This window comes from Nanorana parkeri, unplaced genomic scaffold (assembly GCF_000935625.1).
Source record: "Nanorana parkeri isolate BGI_ZX_2015 unplaced genomic scaffold, ASM93562v1 scaffold1004, whole genome shotgun sequence".
Lineage (NCBI taxonomy): Eukaryota > Metazoa > Chordata > Amphibia > Anura > Dicroglossidae > Nanorana > Nanorana parkeri.
The window spans coordinates 209,188-233,128 of NW_017307272.1; the positions used below are offsets into that span (position 1 = coordinate 209,188).

Below are 23,941 nucleotides of genomic sequence, written 5' to 3' on the forward strand. Positions count from 1 at the left end.
TTTTATACCCTTTGGACAGGAGCAACCGGCTTCAGCAAGGGGCTTCTCCTCCGAGGCCTTGACCTATGCAAGACACGAAGGATGGAATCAGCCAGTGCCCCTCCCATCTAGCAACAGGACCAAATGTAGAGTACCAACCCTCTTGTCCTGTCTACACAGGCCCCCAATACAAGCAGGGTTAAAAAGGGTAGTTTCCCAAATAAAGACTCGCCTACCTTAGGGCCAGTGCAGTGTTCTCCCAGATCTGGAGAGGCATGTCGTGGTCCAGCATCTTGACTTTGTCTGCCTACCGTGCTTCTGGTCCACTCCCGGCATCCCAGCTGGCTGTATGTGGACCCAGTCAGCCTTAGGTGTGCAATGGTAGCTTGCTGAAGTCGTGGCAGAGCGGTTAGCTGCAGTTCTCTGAGCAAGCGGCCCGGCCCCTTCCCCACTGCCTTGAAGTAGTGTGGCCCGAGCGGTGGGCGTGTCACGCGTTCCGGCACTGACATCACTTCCTCCTTGTGGCTCACCAGACCTTCCCCCTCTGAGAGCGTACACCAACGTAGCTGGCGCCCGTCATGTCAGGAGGCCTCATCCAGCCGGTAAGCAAGCAAATGCACCTCCACCCCCGGCAACGCAAGGGGAGAGCGAGAGACAGACTGCCTGGGTTTCCAACCGTGGGGGGGGGATGGAGACCCTGGCACCAGATCAGCCCTGGTCTTCTTCACCCAATTCCGGCCATGCGGCTCCCTGCCCCCGGGGTGAGCACCATGTCCCGCAGGCCCCAACAGAGCAGTTGCGTCACATTAGGGGCCCACCCCTTCTGGCCAGTAACCATACTAAAATGACTGCTGGCTCAAGGACAGCCGAATGGACCATGAGGTAAACAATAGGCCAGCCACTGCTGCACCCTGGGGGGCTTCCATCTGGAGCCTCACATGCCGTGGAGGATGGTTTCCACTCCGTCAGTTACGGAGGGAGACCTTGGCTTGAGCAATCGGGACAGGGGTCCGATGGGAACCCCTGCATGCGCTGTAGCAGGTCATGCTGCCCCTTGGATAGGTCCCGGAGCATATCAGGGGGAGGCCCCAATTCTAAAACAGGGCCCATGAACATAATAAACATTACGATGTTCCTGTGTAGCCGGAGGAAGCACAAAAAATACTGAGTTGGGGTAGTAGGAAGTGCTTTTTTATCTAATGTGGATCATGTGTTTGCAGTTGCAGGCAGGCCGAGCCTTCTCTCATTGGCTGTCCTGGAAGATGACTGGGGAAAATATTTCAGTTAGCTCTGCAGAGAGGTGTATTAACACCGAATACCCTTAATAAATGTACAAATTCTACACTCACTTTGTCATGTGTAACTAGGGAAGTCTGCCTCTAGTTAATTAATTTAGCTAACACACAGGACTAATCTTTCTCCAGTGAAATCCCAACCCTAGCACACAAAATGGTCTTGCCCCAATACAATTTCACCCCAAGCACACAGATTGGCGTTTCCCTGGTGAAATTCTGCACCCCCGACCCCAAGCACACAGACTGGCCTTTCCCCTGTAAGATCCCACCTCCATACAGTCGTCATTTCTCTGTATCCTTTTCCCAGCACTCACAATCTCCAGTATGTCCTCCAGGGACTCCTCACTGTGCAGTACCATGATATCACCACACACATTGCATACTGAACAGTGTCATGTCCTCCCCATAGGTATTTCCTCACTGAGCCCTGACACCCAGTCAACAGGTTCAGCACTCAAGAGAAGTTTAGTTCAGTATCAGTCTCTGTTCCCTTCCCCCTCTGCATAACCCCTCAGAGACCTATTTGCAGTGAATGTGCACTTCCCCTCAGTAATCAGCTTCAACAGCACATGCATGAAAATGAATATGACAAGTCTGCAATGTACTTTATGTCTGGCAATATTAGCATTAACCCCTGAGCAACCATTTCCCAGTTCATGTGCGTTAACCCCACATTCCTATTCTTTGGTACATGTGACAGCCCCTCAGCACCCAGTCTTCCCCAATATGTGTAAACCCCTCAGGACCCTGTCCCCAGCAACTGTGTGTCAAACTCTAAACCCTCAGTCATCAGTGTATGTGTTGACCCCTCAGTGCCCAGTACCCAGCTCACGTGGCCTAACCCCTCACCACCCAATGCCAAACATGTGATCTGATCACCTCGCTATCATGTTATGGGCATTATTCTCCCACCCATCACTACCCAGCACATGAGCGTTAACCCCTTTGTGGCCAACACGTGTGTCAGCCCCTCAGTACCCAGGGTATGTACGTTATACGCTCAGTGCCCAGTTCTCAGCACATGTGTGTTAACCCCTCAGAACACAGTTTCACAGTCTGTGCACACATCTTCAGATAATCTCAAGTATTTTTTTTAATTCACCATGCCAAATAGTCTAATCTCCACTACTACTGGTCCAATAGTGATCTCGGCTCCACTGGCCCATTTCTGTGTTTACATATTACCCGTTAACAATGCCCTTTCCTATTTTTATACGTCCCCAGTGCCATTTCCACTGTTCTAGACACCCAAACACTGTGCCTACTAATAACCTGCTTCAGTTTTGGTGTCCCCTTTTCAACCACCATTGTCCCCAATTCCACTGACACACTCCCTACCATCTCCACTGTCTCAGTGCCCATTTCCTGGACATTGATTTTGACCTCTATTCTTCATCTCCCATGCTGCTGCTTTATAATCAGTAAGTTTTGTGAATTGGTGCCAAGTGAATTACAGGAGACTTATGCCTGTCCTGAAACCTACTGTAAAACATAGTGGACATGGAGTTAATTCCATCCTTCGTAATCCTCCATAGAAAAAAGTTAGAGCTGTAACACCCTAAAAGAGATATTCAACAAAGTTGGAAATATCCATCTGTGATAGATGCTTTGGCTGCTGGAAGGCCTCATTATCATTCCATAGAGAAGATCTAAACAGCTTGATTACGGACTCTGACAGGGTGATTCTGATATTAAGCAGAGATTGGGAAATATATAGCTGCTATTAATGTCAAAAGAAACACTGCATGTCAGGTTTATGAAAGATGCATTGTAAGTATAACTAAAACCTTTTGGGGTTTTACTTTAAATTCAATCAAATTGATGCAAGCAAATGTTCTAGTACATAAACATACCAAGTTAAATTACAAGAATAGGAGTTAAGACTCCTACCTTATGATAGAGTTCAAGGGGCTTTGGACGCCCAGGTGTTGGAGCAAGGTCTTCAAGGTCTGCTAAATTACCCAAAGCCATTGGATACCTAAGTACGTGGCGATTGAGAAAAAACAATTGTGATTGTGAAGGAGGAATGGTAAATCTTGATTTAATCCTTATTATTAAGCATGTGTGAAATAGTCCACAAAAATCATGTTTGAAGCTTAACAAGCTTTTAAAAATAATTTTGCTATTATCGGTCTAGACATTCAAAATATATCAATTATAGATCAGGGTGAAATATTGTCTTTTGTAGGTTAGGTAATGAAAAACACTACTGCAGTCCTACTTGATTATTTTTTCTTGCACATTTGTAGTAAAACTTTCGCTTCACATTTATTCATGAACATTAGTGACAAGAATGATTCATGGTATAATAATATTCCGTGCTCAGGACTCCTACAATTGGTCAAAATTAGGGAAGTCCCGATGCCACTTTTTCAGGCCCAAGTACAAGTACTTCCCCTCATGTACTTGCCGATACCAATTACCGATACTTTTTTTTTCCTTTTTAAAAGGGACAGGTGACTTTAAATGATCCATATTACAACTACATGTTAAGGGGAGTGGATCATGATTTAACCTATTCATGTTAGCAGGGGAGAATTGTAACTCTATTGCTGGAATGTAGTGGAGGTGTGTGCTGTATATATGTACTACATATACATTACACACGTCCAGTACACTATAGCAATAGATTTACAGCCAGCCCCGTCCCAGCTTCCCTCACTAACAGTTTCACTCTGATTCCTGTTGCCTCACGAGGTGCCTCTTGTAGTCGGCGCCGGGCAGGATCGCTGCATCGCGTCTCGGTGCTCAGCTAGTGGAAGGCGCTCACAATTTTGCCCTGCTAACATGAATGGGTTAAAGGAGAACTATGAGATAAGTGATTTCCACTCACCTCATAGTTATAGCTGACCTGTGACAATGAGACTGTCACAGGTTGGCTCAGTAGATCGGGAAGTCAGCGAACACATACCGCTGTTCGCTGACTTCTCGATCCCGTCACGGCTCTCTGCCGTGACAGTGGAGGGGCTGGATTCCCCCGTCCCCGCTCCGCCAGTGCTGACTGGCGGAACGAACGGGGGAGGGGGCGGGTACAGCTGGCTCTGCCTCTAGATAGGCAGAGCCAACTGTCACGCAGCTGGGCGGATCTCGACATCGATCGCTGTAGCTCGCGGTATACTGAGCTTAGGGTGACGGGAGGACGCTAGTTTGTGTCCTCCCATTACCCTAAGGAGAACTATGGGGAAAAACACTGACCCCATAGTTCTCCTTTAAATCATGATCCATAGTACATATACAGTACACAAGTCCAGTAAACTGCAGTATTAGAGTTACAATTATCCCCTGCTAACATGAATAGGTTAAATCATGATCCATAGTACATAATAGTACATAACAAGTAATTGTACTATGGATCATTTAACCCAATTTATGTTAGCAGGGGATCATTGTAAATCTATTTACTTTTGTACTGTATATGTACAGTACATAAAGAGTGCCTGCAACAATACATTTACAATTATACTCTGCTAACATGAATGGGTTAAATGATCCATAGTACAGGGCTACATACAGACCATTTAATCCATTCATGTTAGCAGAGTATAATTGTAAATGTATTGTCTGCACTGTATTAGCAGTGTGTACTCTATATGTAGTACATATAGAGTATATACTGCTAATACAGTGCAGACAATACATTTACAATTATACTTTGCTTAATAGTGCCCCCCTTCCCCATCTGCCCTCACTCACTGTGTTGGAACACCGGAGAGAGCAGTGACGAGTCATCGCTGGTCCGGTGGGAGGAGCTCCAGGTGGGGTTCTAATTACAAACAAACATGGCGCTATGTATTGGGGCATTTTGACAAGTACAAGTACTTGTCAAAATGCCCTGTATCGGGCCCGATTTTGATGCTAGCATCGGTATCGGGACAACCCTAGTTAAATATAATGCTGCTATGCTCAGAGCGTGCTTGCTCTTCAATAATAAGAGTATTCTGCACAGCGCTAAATATATAAGCTCCTAGCAATGTGTAAATTACAAAAATGTGCCAAACAAAATCTTAAATTAATATTATATAAAAAGTATAAAACCAAGCACCTAGGCATGCAGACTGCTTCTACAAACATTTGTGAAAGAATGGGTCGCTCTCAGGAGCTCACTGAATTCAAGCGTGGTACCGTGATAGGTTGCCACATGTGCAATAAGTCCATCCGTGAAATTTCCTTGCTACTAAATATTCTGCAGTCAACTGTTAGTGGTATTATAAGAAAGTGGAAGCAACTGGGAACAACAGCAACTCAGTCACGAAGTGGTAGGCCACGTAAAATGACAGAGCGAAGTCAGCGCATGCTGAAGCACACAGTTGGCAGATGTTGCCAACTGTCTGCAGAGTCAATAGCTACAGACCTCCAAACTTCGTGTGGCCTTCAGATAGGCACAAGAGTGAGTAGATAGCTTCATGGAATGGGTTTCCATGGCCGAGCAGTTGCATCCAAGCTTTACATAACCAAGTGCAATGTAAAGCGTCGGATGCAGTGGTGTAACTCGAGAAGTGGAGATGTGTTCTCTGGAGTGACGAATCACGCTTCTCTGTCTGCCAATCTAATGGACGTGTCTGGGTTTAACGGTTGCCAGGAAACGGTACTTGGCTGGCTCCACTGTGCCAAGTGTAAAGTTTGGTGGAGGGGGGATTATGGTGTGGGGTTGTTTTACAGGGGTTGGGCTTGGCCCCTTAGTTCCTGTGAAGGGAACTCTTAAGGCAACAGCATACTAAGACATTTTGGACAATTTCATGGTCCGAACTTTGTGGGAACAGTTTGGGGATGGCCCCTACCTGTTCCAACATGACTGAGTACCAGTGCACAAAGCAAGGTCCAGAAAGACATGGATGAGCGAGTTTGGGGTAAAGGAACTTGAATGGCCAGCACAGAGTCCTGATCTCAACCCGATAGAACACCTTTGGGATGAATTAGAGCTGAGACTGCGAGCCAGGCCTTCTCGTCCAACATCAGTACCTGACTCCACAAATGCGCGTCTGGAAGAATGGTCAATCATTCCCATAGATACACTCGTAAACCTTGTGGACAGCCTTCCCAAAAGAGTAGAAGCTGTTATAGCTGCAAAGGGTGGGCCAACTCCAACTAGTGACAGTGCATAAAGTGCATCAATGTGCTAGATAAAGTGCTACATTCAATTCTGAAAACTGATAGTTCCTCGGTGTATCAGTCCAATTAGTACATACATTACATAAAATACCATAAAACGTCTGTGGAATATATCAAGTGCAAAATATACATGATCTGATATTGCAAGTCTCAAATCCAGCCCAACGTAAAGGGCAAAACACGGATCCTACTGATGCCGTTCCACAAACATGTGCAATAGCATCAGTAGGATCCGCCCCTAGGGCCCCGAGTTTGTGGAAGGAGCGCATGGTTTTACTTGCCATGGAAGACTAGTAGAAGAGCTGGATATACGATCGGTTGTGATCAGGCTTTCATTACTTCAATTAAGCTTTCCTTGACTGTTTTCAACAGTCAAACATTTCTGGTGAGTGAGTAGGGGCTCGGCTCGAGGAGAGGGTCACCTGTTTGGATCACAGTGTTTACTTGGAGCAGAGTGTTTTGCCCTTTACGTTGGGCTGGATTTGAGACTGTTGCAATGTAAGATCATTTATATTTTGCACTTTATATATTACTGACAATTTATATGTTATTTAAATTTATGTAATAATTTATGTACTAATTGGACTGATACACAGATGAACTATCGTTTTCAGAATTGAATGTAGCACTTTATCTAGTACATTATGCACTGTCACTAGTGTGATTTGTTGAAGTATCAAGACTGATGTACAGCAAAGCACTTCCTTTATATATATTCTTTATTTAATGTATTGTTTATTTGGCACATTTATGTAATTTACACATTGCTGCAAGCTTATATATTTAGCGCTGTGCAAAATATTTTGGTATCGAGTAAGGGTATGGATATTCTTTTTCCTGTACTCACCGATACAGATACCGGAAGTCCCGTGTGTAATGACTCAAAGCCCGGCTACCTGATTAGCCAACAAGCCGGCTCCATGCTCCCTTGTCACCACGTGACGAAGAAGCATGGAGCCAGCTTTCACAAGAGAGGGAGCTTTACCTTGATACAAAGTTTCTAGCCAGAGAGACAGAAGAAATGAGACAGAGATTATCAGACTGCCAGCTCCATGCTCGCACGTCACCAGGTGATGAGGAACCATGGGGCTGGCTTTCTGGGCAATCAGGAAGTCGGGGGCGGGTAATGACTCGCTGTCCAGCTTCCTGATTGGCCAGCTTCCGGACCAATCCCTTTCCTGCTCTGCCAGTGCTCTGATTAAGGGTCTGGAATGGAGTTTTTTGTTGTTGTTTTTTTTTTTAAATTTTGGGCGTTGCGTTTCCCCTTAAAATTCCTACCAGACCTAAAGAGTCTGGTATGAACTAGGGAGGGGACCTGGCGCTGTTTTGTTTTATTCTATTTTTTTTTCTTATGGTTAACTAGCGGGGATTCGGTCCTGCTTCGGCTGTCTGTGCGGCTTTGCCGAGCGGAAGCACGTGCATTCGGGACAGCTGGGAGCTGTGGCTGCCTTCAGCTGCTGTACGCACTATTGAGAATAGTACGTACAGCAGCCCTAGCGAGCCAATGGATTAGCTGAACGTTCGGCTACATCCTTCGGCAGCTTAGTGAATAACCCCCTTAATGTTTGCTGTTCAAATATGTTGAAAAAGTAAACAATTTCCATGGAGTACATTACTTGTTCTCATGACTGAATAAGAAACATTCAATATGCTAAATATTAGCAAATTAAAAAAAAGAAAACAAGAACTGTTCAGAAATACTCACTTGCCCAGGTGTCCTCCATCATAAAGAACCCAAAGTAAACTCTACAATTACAAAACACATCTTAGGTATACACAGATTCACATCACATTATGTGAACATTTGACAGAAAAGACACATTAATAGGAGCGAACTGTCAAGCTTACTATTTACAACAGTGAACATTTTTTCAACAGTAAGTAATGTACTATGTTATTTCTGAGAATGTATTGTCAACACAGTGATGTGAAAAATGAACTGCTCCCTCACAGTAACTTACCAGCCTGTACAACTCAAATGCTGTGGACTGGCCCTCTGCGTCCTCTAAGTCTAATGTAGGGCTACGGGCCCTGCATGAGACATATTGACGTCAGTGGGCATCCGACCGACGGTGCGGAGGGGCGGACAGGCTGCAAGAGTCAAAGAGCTAGCAGGAATCTGTTAAGTAAAAGTGCTTTACACAGCCCCCTTAGAAATTAAAAAGCACTTAACCCTTGCAGTGCCGGAATAGCCCCACCGCAAAGGGAGATTTTTTTTTTTACCTGGAGATGGGCTTTAACTATTATGTATACAAGCAATGCTGGCTTTTCCTACATAACTTGTCTGGCATTGTAAACCAGTTTGAACCAGCATTTGAAAACCACTTAAAGAATTAAAGGCAAAGTCCAACATTTAAATGGACACATATTAATAAAAGAATAATAAAAGTAAAATAAAGAACAAAATGCACACACATTAAAGAAAAAAAAATGTGCATTTATTATTTTTGGCATTTGAGCCTGCAAAGCTCTGTGGTGCAATATTCAGGCTATTCTTCCTCCCAGCCTGTTCATACCAAGGCATGGACCCTCCATGTACAGAAGGGTAGGAAATATAATTGGACTACAAGTGTGGTGACGTTACTGAATTTGTACTCCATTGAAAACTATGAGTCTCTCTGCTGCAGTGGCAGACAGGACTTGTAGTCTCTAATAACAGATCCTGCAAATGGATCTGTAAATCTGTGCTGAGCCACACACAGCCAATCCAAATCAAAGAAAAAATGACAGCAGCCTGAAAGGAGAAGAACCCATCGATTCAGGTTTGTGTGTGGGGGTGGGATGCGTCGTGGGGTGGGGGAATGAGGATGTGACCATGTTTCATGGGTGTAATATAAAAAAACGAGGTTAGAAAAGAAAACATAGCTTTTAAAGCAATCTACCATCAATAGTTTATACCAGGGGTCCCTAAATGGCGGACCGAGATTGCCAACTAGGTTATGGCTGGCAGTGGATGCGCCGGCCTCAGAGGCTGGTACATCAACTGCCATCCATAACCCAGCGCAGGCCCCCCGCCTCTCCTTTTTAATCATTGAAAAGAGGCCGGTACATCCACAGCCAGCTATAACCCACTGCAGGTCCCCATTCCTTCATGTCATTGGCTGCTAGGACCGCAGCGTTTCTAGCAACCAATGACATCAACTTTCGTCCCTACCCAGCAATAAGGGGTGACGGAAGAGTACCGTCTTCCATCCTCCCTTGCAGCCGAAGTCTGCCCTGGCTCGCGGCTCCTCCCATCCCCGCCTCCTGGCTCCCCTCATCCTGCCTTTCTGCTGGTCGGGCTCAAGGGTCAGCAGCATTTTAAAGGGGCACTCTAGGGACAGTGTAAGAGGGCACTCTAATGCAGACAATGACTTATTAGTTGTCCTCATCAGAGTACATTAAATACAAAAATAAGGGGGCACTCTGTTGGGGACAGCCAATGCAAGAGGAGGCACGCTAATTGATCAGAGTGCTGCTTTTTTTGTATCCCCTGGTGGGGACACCCGATTGTAAAGGGGCCCCCGGAGACACCCGAAGTAAAGGGGTCCCCTTAGGGGGACACCCGATGTAAAAGGGTCCCCTGGTGGGGACACCCGATGCAAAGGGGCACTGATGGATGCTGGACTTTTTTCAGTGAAGCCAACCACGATGTGGTACAACCACAACACACTGCGATTTGCCTATAGAACATAGTGAACTGTTACTTATGACATTTCAATAAAGTTCTAACAAAAAAAATAAAAAATGTGATGTGCCGGAATTGATGCATACACACACACCAGTAGTTGTGTGTGCAGTGCAGCTGCTGGTGGGATTGCAGCCTAAATGGCAGATTGCCATGCAGACACGGTCTGAGTGACCGTTCTTTCTGAACCCCGATTCGGACCTCGGTCAAAATCTTGGTCACCGGATCTTAGTCAAACTGGTCTTGGTCTTCAGTTTTTATTCAATACCCCTGGTTAATACGGTCATGGTGTTAGTGAACACTGATCCATTTGATGTTTTTGCAAATGCGATCTGGTTAAAATTTGCAGGCAAAAAAACCCCCCTATAAAGCATGGTTCAATTTGCTCCAACAGGGGAAAAAAAATCCTTCCTGATCCCATAAGGCAATCAGATATTCCCTGGATGAACAATCTCTGATGCCTAATATACCTATAAGAACTCAATATCCAGTAATATTCTGTGCATTTAATAATACATCCAGATGTTTTTTAAAGCAATTAACTGAGCTCGCTAGAACTAGCTCCTGGGGGAGCCCATTCCACATTTTCACAGCTCTAACTGTGAAGAATCCTTTCCGTATGCAGCGGTTAAACCTCTTTTCCTCCAGACGCAAAGAGTGCCCCCTTGTCCTTTGCAGTGACCTTAACATGAATAATTTGGCACCAAGCTCACTATATGGACCATTTATGTATTTATACATGGTGATCATGTCCCTCCTTAATCACCTCTTCTCCAGAGACAACAAATTCAGGTCAGTTAATCTTTCCTCATAGCTGAGCTGTACAATGCAGTGGTGCTTCAGTTTCTGCTATCATTCTGAGCTACACCTTTACAAAATTTTGTGTATAAGGGACCATTTACATCACAGCGTGCACGTTATTGGGGACTTAACGCACTTGTGCTGGTGTATATTTTACCATGTGCTGCAATGGTATGTTGACACACATCACAGTGCTTTGGTTTTAGACTTCAATGTTACTCCGTATCGGAAATTCTAATCAAAATATGTAATATGTCCTACTTTTTTCATTGCACACTTAACGCAGCCCACTGATGTTATTATTATTATACAGGATTTATATAGCGCCAACAGTTTGTGCAGCGCTTTACAATATAAGGAAGACATTACAATCACAATACAAATCAAGACAAGATGGTAAGGAGGGCCATGTGAAATAAAACCACATGCACATACTAGTAGAAATATTTTATATATAATTTATGTACCTGTTGCAGCTGCAGTAACTCCAGGCTGTCTGTGTGAGCATCAATTGAAGTGTTAATGGCACAGACCATGAAAGCCACTTCCATGTGACGGTCGCAATGTAGAAATTTCCCATTTAAGTACAACCAGCTCTATAACAGAAGAATTTAACAAAAATTAGATATTACATTTACCATGTAAAATGAAACAAAAACATCCAAATATATTGGCCAACAGGATTAAACTTAGCTTTTACATATTCTTGAATTCTCCTACCAAATGATGCAGTATTCTGGGAGCAGCAATGTTTCTGGCATAAGACTGTTATGTGGCAGTACACCCCAATAATTAAAAATGTTTTGACAGAAAGCTTTTGCAGTTTTTTAATACATTATTAATCATGGATTCTGTTCCAAACATATATAAGTAAATACACAACAGGAAAGACAAAGCACAGACAATCCATCAGCAAAAGACATTGGTATTGACAACATATTTTGCCACGTTTGGCTGAAAGTCCTCACTTTAATAGGCATAAAGAGTTGGTACTCTGTTATAGCTGGTCTTGCTCGGGTCTATATATTGATGAAGAGGTCCAGACATGACATGTCCGCATTCACAGGGTTCCCTTACTGGACTAGACAGACTAAAGCCTTATTTCTACATATGCCACCTATTTTCTGCTGTAATCAAATACATTTCTACCACAAGTAAACTGATAAGTGGTTTTTGTACAGTCTAAATGTTAAAACATTCTTTACATAGAATTTAATGTTACTTACAGTGATGTTCTGAAGTCATTACTGTTGTGGAAATTTTATGGGGTAACCTTTTTATCCCATAGTTCTCTTTAGGGTTACGGAAGGACATATACTAACCTCCTCCCGTGACCCAAAGCTCAGTATTATTGCCCGCTATATGCTGAGAGCGCTGCAGCTGGGATGGATCCCAACAATACGGTCGAGATCCACCCAGCTGGCTGATTGACAGCGGGCTCTGTCTATCTAGAAGCAGAGCCAGCTGTGCCCGCCCCCTACCCCCATCCATTCCTTCAGTCAGCGCTGGAGTATCGGAAAGAGGAATCCCAGCGTGGAGGGTTAACTGACAGTCACCGCTCTCTGCAAGAGATGATCGGGAAGTGTGCGAGCGACGGTGTGTGTTCGCTCACTTTCCGATCAATAGAGCATTCCTGATCAACAGTTTCAATTTCACATGTCGGCTCTAACTATGGGAATGAGTGTAAATCTTCTTTAAGGGCCCGATCACACTAGCCCATCCACTGAAACACTAAGTTTCAGCAGACGGGCTTGTGCATTGTGACAGCTCTGGTTGTAGGCATTGTATGGAAAACTACTGGAGCTGTCACAGTTTACTTAAAAAAAAAAAACCATTATGTGGAAGGTACATTGTGAACACTCCATTCAGGTCCCCGCACAGCAGCAGCACAATGCGGTGGTATGCAGAGTGCTGTGATAAAATGCAGCAGGATTGCATTTCATTGCAGTACAGTGACCCGCCCCGTGTTGTGGTGTGAATGGGACACACAAAAACAATGTGTCCATGCGTTGACCTGCATTGATCCGATGCAGTACAACACAGGTCACCGCAAGTGTGACAACGAGCCCTAATTGCTAGAAGAGCCATGTGCTACACCTGTCCAATTTACCCTTTCTGTGCCACCGACATCGGTGGCATTTATTATTCTGCTATAAGCTCATGGTCACTTTTGCTTCTCCCCATTCAGAAACTGGATGATAGTAAATATTTTACAATCAGCAGTTTCTGAATGAATGGGAAGCCTCCTTACTGAGTGCTTTCCATTCATTGAGAGCTGAGGCTGCAGAAAAAGAAATGAGGAGTCTGCATCCTCAATTTTAAAAGGGAAATGTCAGGGGTCTGTTTAGACCCCAGATATTTCACCGTAGACTTTTTAAAAAAGCATTAATTTAACTGTGGCAGTGCATGGCAAACATTTGCGACGCATTGCGATACCTTGTGTTGCAATTAAATATACGCCTGTATCATTTTATCACAACATAAACACGAACAGCGCAAAAACAATTTTTAACATAAGTCGCTTATTTACAGTTTTGCGTGCCTTAATTTTTTTTTTTTTACCTTTTTGCAAAAAGGTGCAATTTCACATTTGAAAATATTTATTAAACAGAGGGCTTGGCAGTGTATTTGGTGAGTTCAGCTATGTTATAAAGATTGTCCGCGGTGATTGTATCTGCTTATACAGGCCAGAGATACAACAATAGGAGTCAGAATAGGTAGCGTATTCACTACAGCACATGCAATGCTGAGTGGCAAAAAATTTAATGGACTGGCAGTCTGTGCAACAAGCAAGCAGTTGCACCTTCCATTGATTGCATTCGGGGACTGACAGGAGATCAAAGGCAGTCGTGTAACTAACTCCCTTTGATCTCCCGTCACAGAGTAGCCATGCTGGTCCCGGCCGCTTCGGGCACAGCGGATCTCGGGACTGGCATGGCAGATACAGGTGCTCCTATACAAGCGGTCGGGCGTCTCTAGAGATGCCCAATCGCTTGAATGTAAAGCTCCCGGCTGGCCATGAAATTACAACGCCGTCCTTTCGTCACATAGGATTTTTCAAATATATTTATATACACACACACACACACACACACACACACACACACACACACAATGGCTGCAATTGAAATAATCCATATTATGTATGTGGACTGGAAAGTTCCATCAGGGGTTTAATTGAACATGAAAACTATCTCAACATTTAATCTCCAAGGAAAAAGTGTGTAGATCCATTATGTCTGTGCCCGAAGAAGGGATCGAAATGGTTACGACATGTGGCTACACATTGTGACATTTTGTCAAAGAAGAATTGACAGGATATGCTTTGGTGTGCTGGTGACTATATTTGGATTTGTACTTGATTTGCGGTGGCACCCGCAGTCGTTACAGCACCCACCCAATGTTTTGGGTTGTATCTGGTCAGGAGTGCAATGGGAATCTATAAAGTTTGATTGTTTTGATATAGTCCCCTTCCTTGGGGATCCTTTCCACTGACCAAAATGCCATGCCAAAAGGGCTACTATTATGAAAATTCTTAAAATGATCATTAACTGGATGCACTTAGAAACACATCCACTTTTTTTTTACAAATAATCTACTTAGCCAACTATAACTTGTTTCCTGTGAAGTTTGTTTCACAGTTTTATAGCTCTTTCTGTAAAGCTGCTGGAGGTTAACCCTCTCGCTGCCACTGACATAAAGCTACTGTCGGCAGCAGCACCAGCCTGCTATAGCAGCTGGGAGTCTGTTCACATTTTCTCAGTGGACTGATGGCTTTATTGCAGAAGTGATTCCAATCACTTCCACGTGTACTGCAAAGTGCCGTACTGTCCAGACACCTAACCCTCCCCCGCCATGTGTTCTTGGCTCACCTGTCACAAAAGCAGATCAGTGAACATGAGTAATTTTAATGCTAAACTCTGTATAATTTTTTTAAATAGGTTACAAATAACAGATCAATACTAACCACTGTAACGCCCCCCCCCCACTAACAGCCTTAGACTAGGGATGCACCGATACCAAGTACCGTACAGATACTTCGAGCTCCAAGACTAGACTAGGGAAAAATTCAAAAGTTAGGAGGCAGCTGTCATTTGTAAGGAGCACACAGAGCTCCTGGGATTTGTACATCTCTGTTTTAATGTATGATTTTGTTTTTATATATATATATAAATATAGGGATGCACCGATACCAGTTTTGCAAGTACAAGTACTAATGCTTGTCCAAGTACTTACAAGTACAACTACTGATACATTTTTGTTTATTGTCAAGTGACAGTTTTTCTAAAACAATACAGACTAATGATTTCAGGACAGTGGTGAAGTGCCAGAGCCAGGTCCCAGCTGCAACCCTGGTAGTTCTCAGGAAAATGCCAAGTATCAGCACTGGTATTAATCGCTACTATCTGAATATGGTGTGTTAAACAGTTTTCTATCCATTTACAGACTAAATTCTCAGGAGTTAAATCTTAAAAATGCATTCATGTATCCTATTAACAAAAATGTAGCTTATTTGTGTACCACAGGGCTGTAGATCAGTGCTCCCCAACCTTTTTATCGCCGTGGAGCGGTCAATGTTTGATCATTTTACCGCGGCCCGCTGAGGGGGGGACGTTGATTGTTTATATTTTATATTGTTTTGATTTAATAATTTTAATTTGTGCTGTCAGTGCCATTATTTTCTAATGGCAACACAGTCGTGCCAGGCAGATTGCCAGCTGCAATACAGCCCTGCCCGTGCGGTTGCACACAATCGCAGTTGGAAACACTGCGCGTTTATTCGCGTGCAGATGGGGGCAGTGGGGCTGGTTTTCATTTATTCAATTTTTATTTACTTTGGAAACATTTTGTTTGTTTTATTATTTTTTACATTTTTATTTTGTTACGTTTTTAATATTTTTTACTATTTATTTTTTAAACTTAACTGTATTGCTATTAGACAGGGGTTAACAAATCCCCTGTGTGATAACATTTGGAGGCGACAGGTACACTTTATTCAACCTGTCTCCTCCAACACAGGAGTTCTAGCAGGCACTGTTGCTAGAACTCCTGTGTGACAGGAACAAGCAGCAGCCGCTGAGGACAGAGGCTGAGGGAGGTGACAGAGATGGTACCGGGGGTTGGGGACCACTGCTGTAGATCATCAAATCAACTCTGAATTTGTGCTGAAACTGTCCCTCCTGTATGGAGGGTGGCTACTTTTGTTCCCCATGTGTGTGTTGTAAAGTAGCCACCGCTCAAAGCTCTCTCTCCTGTGACAGAATACAATCTCACATTTAGTTTACCAATTTGTATTAAGACTGTAGTCCATCACGTGAGCAATCTTGTAGTGGGTACTTTACAACACAAACAGGGAACAAAAGTAGCCACCCTCCAGAAGGACAGTGTCAGCACAAATTCAGAGAGGATTTGAGGCTCTACAGCTGAGTGATGCACAAATAACGTACAGGTTTTCCTAACAGTTAAGGTACTAGAAGGCATTTTTAGGATTTAACGCCTGAATTTAGAAGTACTTAAAGAGAAACTGGAACCCGAGAAAATAGAACTTTGATAAGCTGATGATTATTTGAAGCAAAAAAGGAGTGGACTGGAAAGCTATTTTCTAGCTCATGGTAACTACCCAGTCATCCAACATTCTTTTGTAGCCAGCAGTCTGAGAACGCTAAGACCATGCTCACACGTGGCAATTTCTTAAGACCTTGTTCTCTGTGTTGCTAAAGCTTTCTCCAAATTCTTTGAACTCTCAATGACTGTTTTTTAGCATGAAAGTGAATGGTCTAGAGCACACGTAAAAATCATAGTGCATTTGTATTGCTTTCCATTGATTTTATTTATGACTGCAATAATTTGGCAGGTGTTGACAACTTACAAAGTTTGCCAACCGCCTCAATTGAAGTAAATAGCACGTAAATATCAGTGTGCTGACAAGGATATCCAGTTTTAGGATGGCTCCTTTTCTCTTGCAGGGTCTTATGGGGCCACCCTTGAGTGTGCTAGTAAGTGGTGTGTGTCTCCACACACTCACAGGCACAACAAGGCAAGCCACTACCTGCTTCCCGCTCCTCCTTTCTCTCTCCTCAGAAAAATTAGATGGAGGACTGCTGCAGGCTGCTCTGTCCCTTGTGATCTTGTACTGGACAGGAAGTTTGTGGAAGTGGAGCTGTAATAGTTGGAGCCAGCTATTTGGAAACATGATGACTAATTTCTTGTGGTGAAAAATAGAAAAGCAAATTGCTGGGCAATCGTCTTTGTTTAATATGGATTCATTATTGAAAAAAAAGTTTGAGAGTTTAATACTATTTTAACTTTGCCAACCAAGGTGTACGTTGAATAAACTGTGAAAAGAGTGTGATAAGCAGTGGAAAGACTTTCCTCACCTTATCAAAGTGAAAAGTCTATACAATGGTGTTTAATAAACCGTGATAAGTCAGGTAGGAACTGAAATATCTTACCTCTTCTCATCCTGGTGATAAGTACACATAGAGTAATGGGAATGTACCTGTTTAATAAACGGTGAAAAGTAGAGAACAGCTTTATCACTGGATAAGTATTGTGAAAAGTACCCTTGATTTATCACCGTCAGACCTGGTGATAAAGACCTTTTTCTCGTGAAGCACTGAGCAAAGAAACCTACTTCTTTTGTAGACAGAGCAGGAAAAAGAAGCACAACTAATTCACTAGGTTTGCTGAGGCTAATTTGGATTTGGCAGCAGCAATTGCTGCATGCACAGCAGCTGCAGTACATGTAACCAAGGAAGGGATTGGGGATGTTCTGTTCCGGAAACCACGTTTGTACATGACCCACACAGTCCTGGATGAGCTTTTAGATTATGATGTGGACTGAACTGTCAGGGGATCCTACTGATCACAGTGCTGTTGCAGCCAGTCATTGGGCCTGCACTTCACAGTGTTGTCGAGCTGCAGTCTGGATCAGTGTGCTAGAAAAGGGATACCAAGTTGAGAAGAGGCAAATACAATGTCTACTCCAGATAAGTATCCAAGGCCCTGCAAAGATAAACATTACCCTTTAGGGCTAGTTGACACCAAGCGCGTTCCAGGAGCAGTTACAGACCGGATCAAAAGTGCATCCAATGGATTGCAATCGTATTTTGGGCTCTAGTTCACATCGCAGCGTTCAGTTCCAGAGCATGTGAAAAAACTGCAGCAAGCCGTATTTTTCCTTTTCTTTAACGCATGCCAACACATCAAAAACGCATGTAAATGCACTGGAACACACTGAAAGCCCATTTTAAACTAAAGAAAAAACTTCTTTTTTTTTTACAAAAAACGCCCGGAACGCAGCAAAAGCTTAGGGCTTGTTCACACCAATGCAGACCAGATCTGCATGAGTTTCTGCACACGCAGTGCAGTGTGTTTTGCCGCGTTTGACACCTTCAGGACCGTTTTTCCCAAAAATGTTTTTTTTTAAACTTTAAAATGACCTTTAAGTGTGTTTACATGTGTTTTTGATGTGTTTGCATGCGTTCCAGAGCAGGAAAAATAAGGCTTGCTGCAGTTTTTTGACATGCTCTGGAACTGAACACTGTGGTGTGAACTAGAGCCAAAAATACCATTGGAATACATGGGGCAGTTTTGATCTGGGCTGTAACTGCTCTGCTCCTGGAACGCGCTTGGCGTGAACTAGCCCTTAGTGTCTTTAATGAGAATAACATGTAATGAAGGAGCACATATTTTGTCTGTCCTGTTTTGACAAATTCCCCTCATTGATTTTGACTCTTTTGAATAGGGCACATATTACTCGACAAATAAACTGAAATAACGGACATATGATATACCCTTTTCAAATATATTACGAATTACTCTCTGTTAGCGACAATAATTATTCATACACCGGAAGGGTCAAAAGTAATAATTTTGGGATGTCCCCGGGTGGCATTTTTGTGTATCCCCCCCCCAAAAAAAAAGATTGCCAGATGCATATGTCACATCAAATAAAAGACAATTTTTAATCCATAAAAAACAAATGAGAATTGTGTGGTTGTGATGAAGGAGAAACATGGGAATTATGTGGAACAATGACAGGGCAAAAAGGGCCAGATTGCTACAGACACCAAAGGGGTTATATGAGTAGGAGGTGAGTATGAGGCAAAGGTGAAGGGGGTGTTTCATCACATTTGGCGAATATCTACATGGGTACATGCTTTAATTACATTGGGATTTGATTTAATTAGTAAATGGAGTGCGGAGCACCTTTTCGGTGTGTTTGGTAGTTTGATTCATGATTTTGGACTGGTAGATGCTGAACAAATCAGAACATGTAAATCCTGCTTTTTAGCATTTTTCATAATTTTAACAGGGAAATAACTGTTGCACTTTGCTATAGAGGTGCTTTGTAATATTGTTATCGGGTGGTTTGGCAGAGTAAACTATCCATCCTGTCAGGAGGATTGTAGATTATCACAAAGGATGTCATTGTGCAGCTCAGAATACATTCCCCGCATTGCTTTCTCTACTGATCACTGTGAAGACTTATCTCTGCCTTTAACAGCTGTTTCGTGTCATAAGTTTTCTTTTCGCAGGTTATTAAACAGCCTCTGTGCAGCCGAGAAAAACAAAGTGATCTGCTGAGTAAAGTTAACTCGTAATAAAGCTAGTTTTATCACGGTTTATTAAACGTACACCCAAAAAAAATAAAAAAAAATAATAATAATTTCAAAAAAAAACCTACACCCAAATCCTTTATTTCAGAGAAAGGAGGAAAGTCAAGACATGGTACATCTATGAGAAATAAAACATATTATTATTACCCCTAAACCCGTCAGGGAGATATCTGGGGCCACGAGGATGACGGTGACGTCTTCAGCCGCGATCCATCGCAGAAGCCGAGGCAACAGGTAGAGTGGAGGAAAGGCATAAATCAGACCATAAGATTTCCAGGGAGCCACCAGGGCATCCACCGTCTCTGCCCAGGGATCCAGAGCCTGGGCTATGATCTCTCAGCCTTCCGGTTGAGTCGAGACGCCAGAAGGTCTACATCCGGCGACCCCCAGCAAAGACAAAGCTGATGAAAAATGTCCGGGTGTAGGGACCATACTCCCAGGTCCATCGACAGGCGACTGAGGCAGTCGGCCTGCCAATTGTCCACCAGCGCAGTGGCGGAACTACCGCCCGTGCACCAGGGCCTCTAGGGGGCTCAGCACAGTCCCAGCGCCGGATCGGTACCCAGCGGCCAGCAGGCCCCCCATCTCTGCGCCGAGAGTGTGGGATCATCAGCGGAATGTAAACCGCCGAGAGGGCCAGAACCTGACTTTCTGCCCAGGAGAGGATCCCGGACACCTCTCGACTTGCGGTTACGCTTTTGGAGCCGCCCAGGTGATTGACGCACGCGACCGCGGTGGCGCAGTCCGACTGGACCGAACCGACAGACCCCGAAATCGGGTCGTCCAATGAAAGAGAGATAGGCGAATCGCCCGAAGTTCCAATACATTTATTGATCACCTTGTCCAGGGACAAGTCCCAATGTAACAGGATGTCCCTCTGAAGAGTCCTGGCGTGGTGCTGTGCAAAGGGCACCGCCTCGAAGGAGGCCACCATGAGGCCCAGGACCTGCATGCAAAAGCGAAAGGACGAGCACCGGCGAGTCCGCAACAGATGCACGCTGGCAACAGAGTTTCAGGAGCTAGTCCTGAGGAAGAAAAAAATCTGGCCACAACGGTGTCCAGAACCAGGCCCAGGTAATCCAGTTGCAGGGAAGGCACCAGACAAGACTTCTGGAAGTTCAGGATCCATCCGAACTCCCCCAAGGACTGGACAGTGACCTCCAGAGCAGTCACCAGAGAAGAGTGCGACACTGCCCGCAGATGAAGATCGTCCAGATACCCCACGATCGAGATCCCCGGCTACGCAACAGCGCCAGAACCAGGGCCAACACCTTGTTGAACACAAATGGGCACATGAAGGTAGGCATCATTGATCTCGACGGAGGCCAGAAGATCCCCCTGACGCCACTACAGACCTGATTGACTCCATCCGAAACCGACGGACCCCCACAAAAGTGTTCAAAACGTTTGAGGCCCAAGATGGCCTGAACCCCCTCTTTCTTGGGCACGGGAAACAGGTCGGAAAATCCCCGAACCTTTCCGAGGACGGAACCGTCACAATCACCCCCTGGGACAAGAGGTCCGACACCATGCGGTGAAGATCCACAAATCGTGGAGGGGAAAATAGGATTTTTGTACTCGCCTTAAAATCCTTTTCTCTCTGTTCATTGAAGGACACAGGGCAACAGATCGTAGATCCTGTATGGTATATCGCCACCTGCAGGAGAAGGACGCTAGGCACACAACAAAAGACAAAGACAGCCTAGGGACGGCCCCTGCTGGTGGCCCAACCCCCCACCTGCTGACAAGTCTCCAGTAAGTAACAAGCAGTTAGGAGTGTACACCCCATGAAAGAGGGTGGGACCTGTGTCCTTCAATGAACGGAGAGAAAAGGATTTTACGGTGAGTACAAAAATCCTATTTTCTCTCCCGTTCATTGAAGGACACAGGGCAACAGATCGTAGATCCTGTATGGTAGGGACGTCACCAAGCAGTAACACACCGAGGGATGGGCAAAACAGCCAAAATTCCCAAAAGACCCATCAAAAAGCCACTTGCAACACTTTGCGCCCCAACCCAGCATCCACCTTATAAAAATAAACAAAGGTGTGAATGGAAGACCAAGTAGCGGCCTTACCACCTGAGAAACAGAGGCACCATGGTGGAAGGCCCAAGATGCCCCAACAGCCCTAGTAGAAAGGGCAGTGACAGGAAAAAAAGGCTCGCGCTCCCAAGCGGCGCACGCCCGAACAACAGCATTATGAATCCACTGAGAAATGGTAGCTGCCGACGCGGCCCGGCCCTCACAAGGGCCCCCCGTGAGCAAGGACCAGGAATCCGACTCACGGAAAGAAGCCGTTGCTTCCAAATAAACACGAAGAGCGCGAACCCCATCCAAACAGGTCAGTGCTCCATCCTGACTATGAACCGGCCTCGGGCACAGAGACGGCAAGACAACGTCCTCACTCAGATGGAAAGGCAACACAACCTGATGCAGGAAGGCCGGCCGAGGACGTAGAGCAGCCTTGTCCCTATTAAGAACAAGCAACGATGAAATGCAGGACAAGGCAACCAACTCAGACACCCGTCGAACGGAAGCGATGGTAACCCAAAAGGCCACGTTTTTGGACAAGGACAGAAGCGGGATCTCCTGTAGAGGCTCAAAGGGATATTCCAGCAACACTGAAAGCACCAAATTCAGATCCCACGGCGCCAAAGGCGAGCGGACAGGGGGAGCAATACGCGTAACCGCCTGAACAAAAGTTCGAACCAAGGCGTTAGATGCCAAGGGCCGTTGGAAAAGCACAGCCAATGCAGAAATTTGGCCCTGCACCATGCACAAAAGTGGGAAAAGAGCCCCAGCCTCCCACCAGGCAAAGGAGGCCCCCACGGGCGATGGAATATCTACCCAGAAAACGCTTTGCGCGCCCTGAGCATCGTGGAAATGACCGCAACAGGCAACCCCGGGTCCAGCAGGACCTGGCCTCCAACAGCCACGCCGACAAGGAAGGACGGAACACAGGTCCCTGGGACAGAAAATCCGGACGCAGGGGCAGCCGCCACAGGGCGTCCACCACCAGCCGCATCACGTCCGCGTACCACGCTCACTGAGGCCAAACTGGGCCAAGGAGGATGACGGTGACGTCTTCGGCCGCGATCTGTCGCAGAAGACGAGCCAACAGGTATAGTGGAGGAAGGCATAAATCAGACCGTAAGGTTCCCAAGGAGCCACCAGAGCATCCACTGCCTCCGCCCAGGTATCTAGAGCCTGGGCAACGAACCTCTCCACCTGTCGGTGGAGTCGAGACGCCAGAAGGCCACCTCCGGCGTCCCCCAGCAAAGATAAAGCTGATTAAAAAATCTCCGGGTGTAGGGACCATCCTCCCGGGTCCACGGACCGCGACTGAGGTAGTCGGCCAGCCAATTGTCCACCCCCGAAATGTAGACCGCCAAGAGGGCCAGACCGACTCTCCGCCCAGGAGAGGACCCCGGCCACGAGCCGACATGTGGCTACGCTCATTGGGCCCCCCTGGAGGTTGAAGTACGCCACCACAGTGGCGTTGGCCGACTGGATCCGAACCTGCAGACCCCGAAGACGGGTCGTCCAATGAAGGAGAGATAGACGAATCGCCCGAAGTACCAACACGGATATCGACAGACGGGACTCCCCCCGCGACAAACGACCCTGCACTGTATAGGAGCCCAGGACCTCACCCCAGCCCCAAAAGCTGGCGTCCGTGGGGACAGGAAAGACTTCCCCCGCACCAAGGCTGGAGATTGAAGCCTCCACCGCAGGGAAGCCCTTGCCACCCGAATTTCCCTGTCCAGGGAGAGGGAAGACTAGTCCCACTGTAACAAGATGTCCCTCCGAAGAGTCCTGGAGTGGCGCTGTGCAAAGGCACCGCCTCGAAGGAAGCCACCATGAGGCCCAGGACCTGCATAGAAAAGCGAATGAACGACCACCGGCGCGTCTGCAACAGACCCACGCTGTTTCAGAAGTTTGTCCCAAGGGAGAAAAACTCGGGTCACAACAGTGCCCATGACCAAGCCCAGACACTCCAGTTGCGGTGAAAAGCACCAGGCACAACTTCAGGAAGTTCAGGAGCCATCCGAACTCCTCCAAAGACCACGCAGTTACCTCTAGAGCCGTCACCAGAGAAGAACACGACTCCACCCGCAGAAGACCGCACAACCCACGAACGAGTACCCCCGGCAACGCAACAGCGCCATATTCGGAGTGAACACCCGCGGGGCCGACGTCAGGCCGAGAGGCAGTGCCACAAACTAGAAGTGCCCTTACCCCACAGCGAAACGAAGATATCGCTGTTGAGAGATACAAACGGGCACATGAAGGCCGGCATCTTTGATGTCGATGGAGGCCAGCAGATCCCCCTGCCGGAGATGTGCCACTGCGGACCTGATCGGCTCCATCCGAACGGCGGACCCGCACAAAGAAGAAAACGTTTGGGGTCCAGGATGGGCCAAACCCCCTCTTTCTTGGGCACGGTGAACAGGTTGGAATAAAATCA

The 23,941-nt window shown here is 45.7% G+C and overlaps 1 protein-coding gene across 3 annotated transcripts in view; it reads right to left on the reverse strand.

Annotated features, from left to right (window-relative positions):
- Positions 1-23,941, reverse strand: part of MEN1 (menin 1) — an 82,996-nt gene that overhangs the window by 23,703 nt on the left and 35,352 nt on the right. For all 3 annotated transcript variants that reach the window (XM_018567069.1, XM_018567070.1, XM_018567068.1), the window contains 3 exons: positions 11,319-11,447; positions 8,089-8,129; positions 3,165-3,252 (listed from right to left, as the gene is read on the reverse strand). In XM_018567069.1, coding sequence (XP_018422571.1) covers positions 3,165-3,252; positions 8,089-8,129; positions 11,319-11,447 — 258 coding nt within the window. The remainder of the gene's footprint in view (positions 1-3,164; positions 3,253-8,088; positions 8,130-11,318; positions 11,448-23,941) is intronic.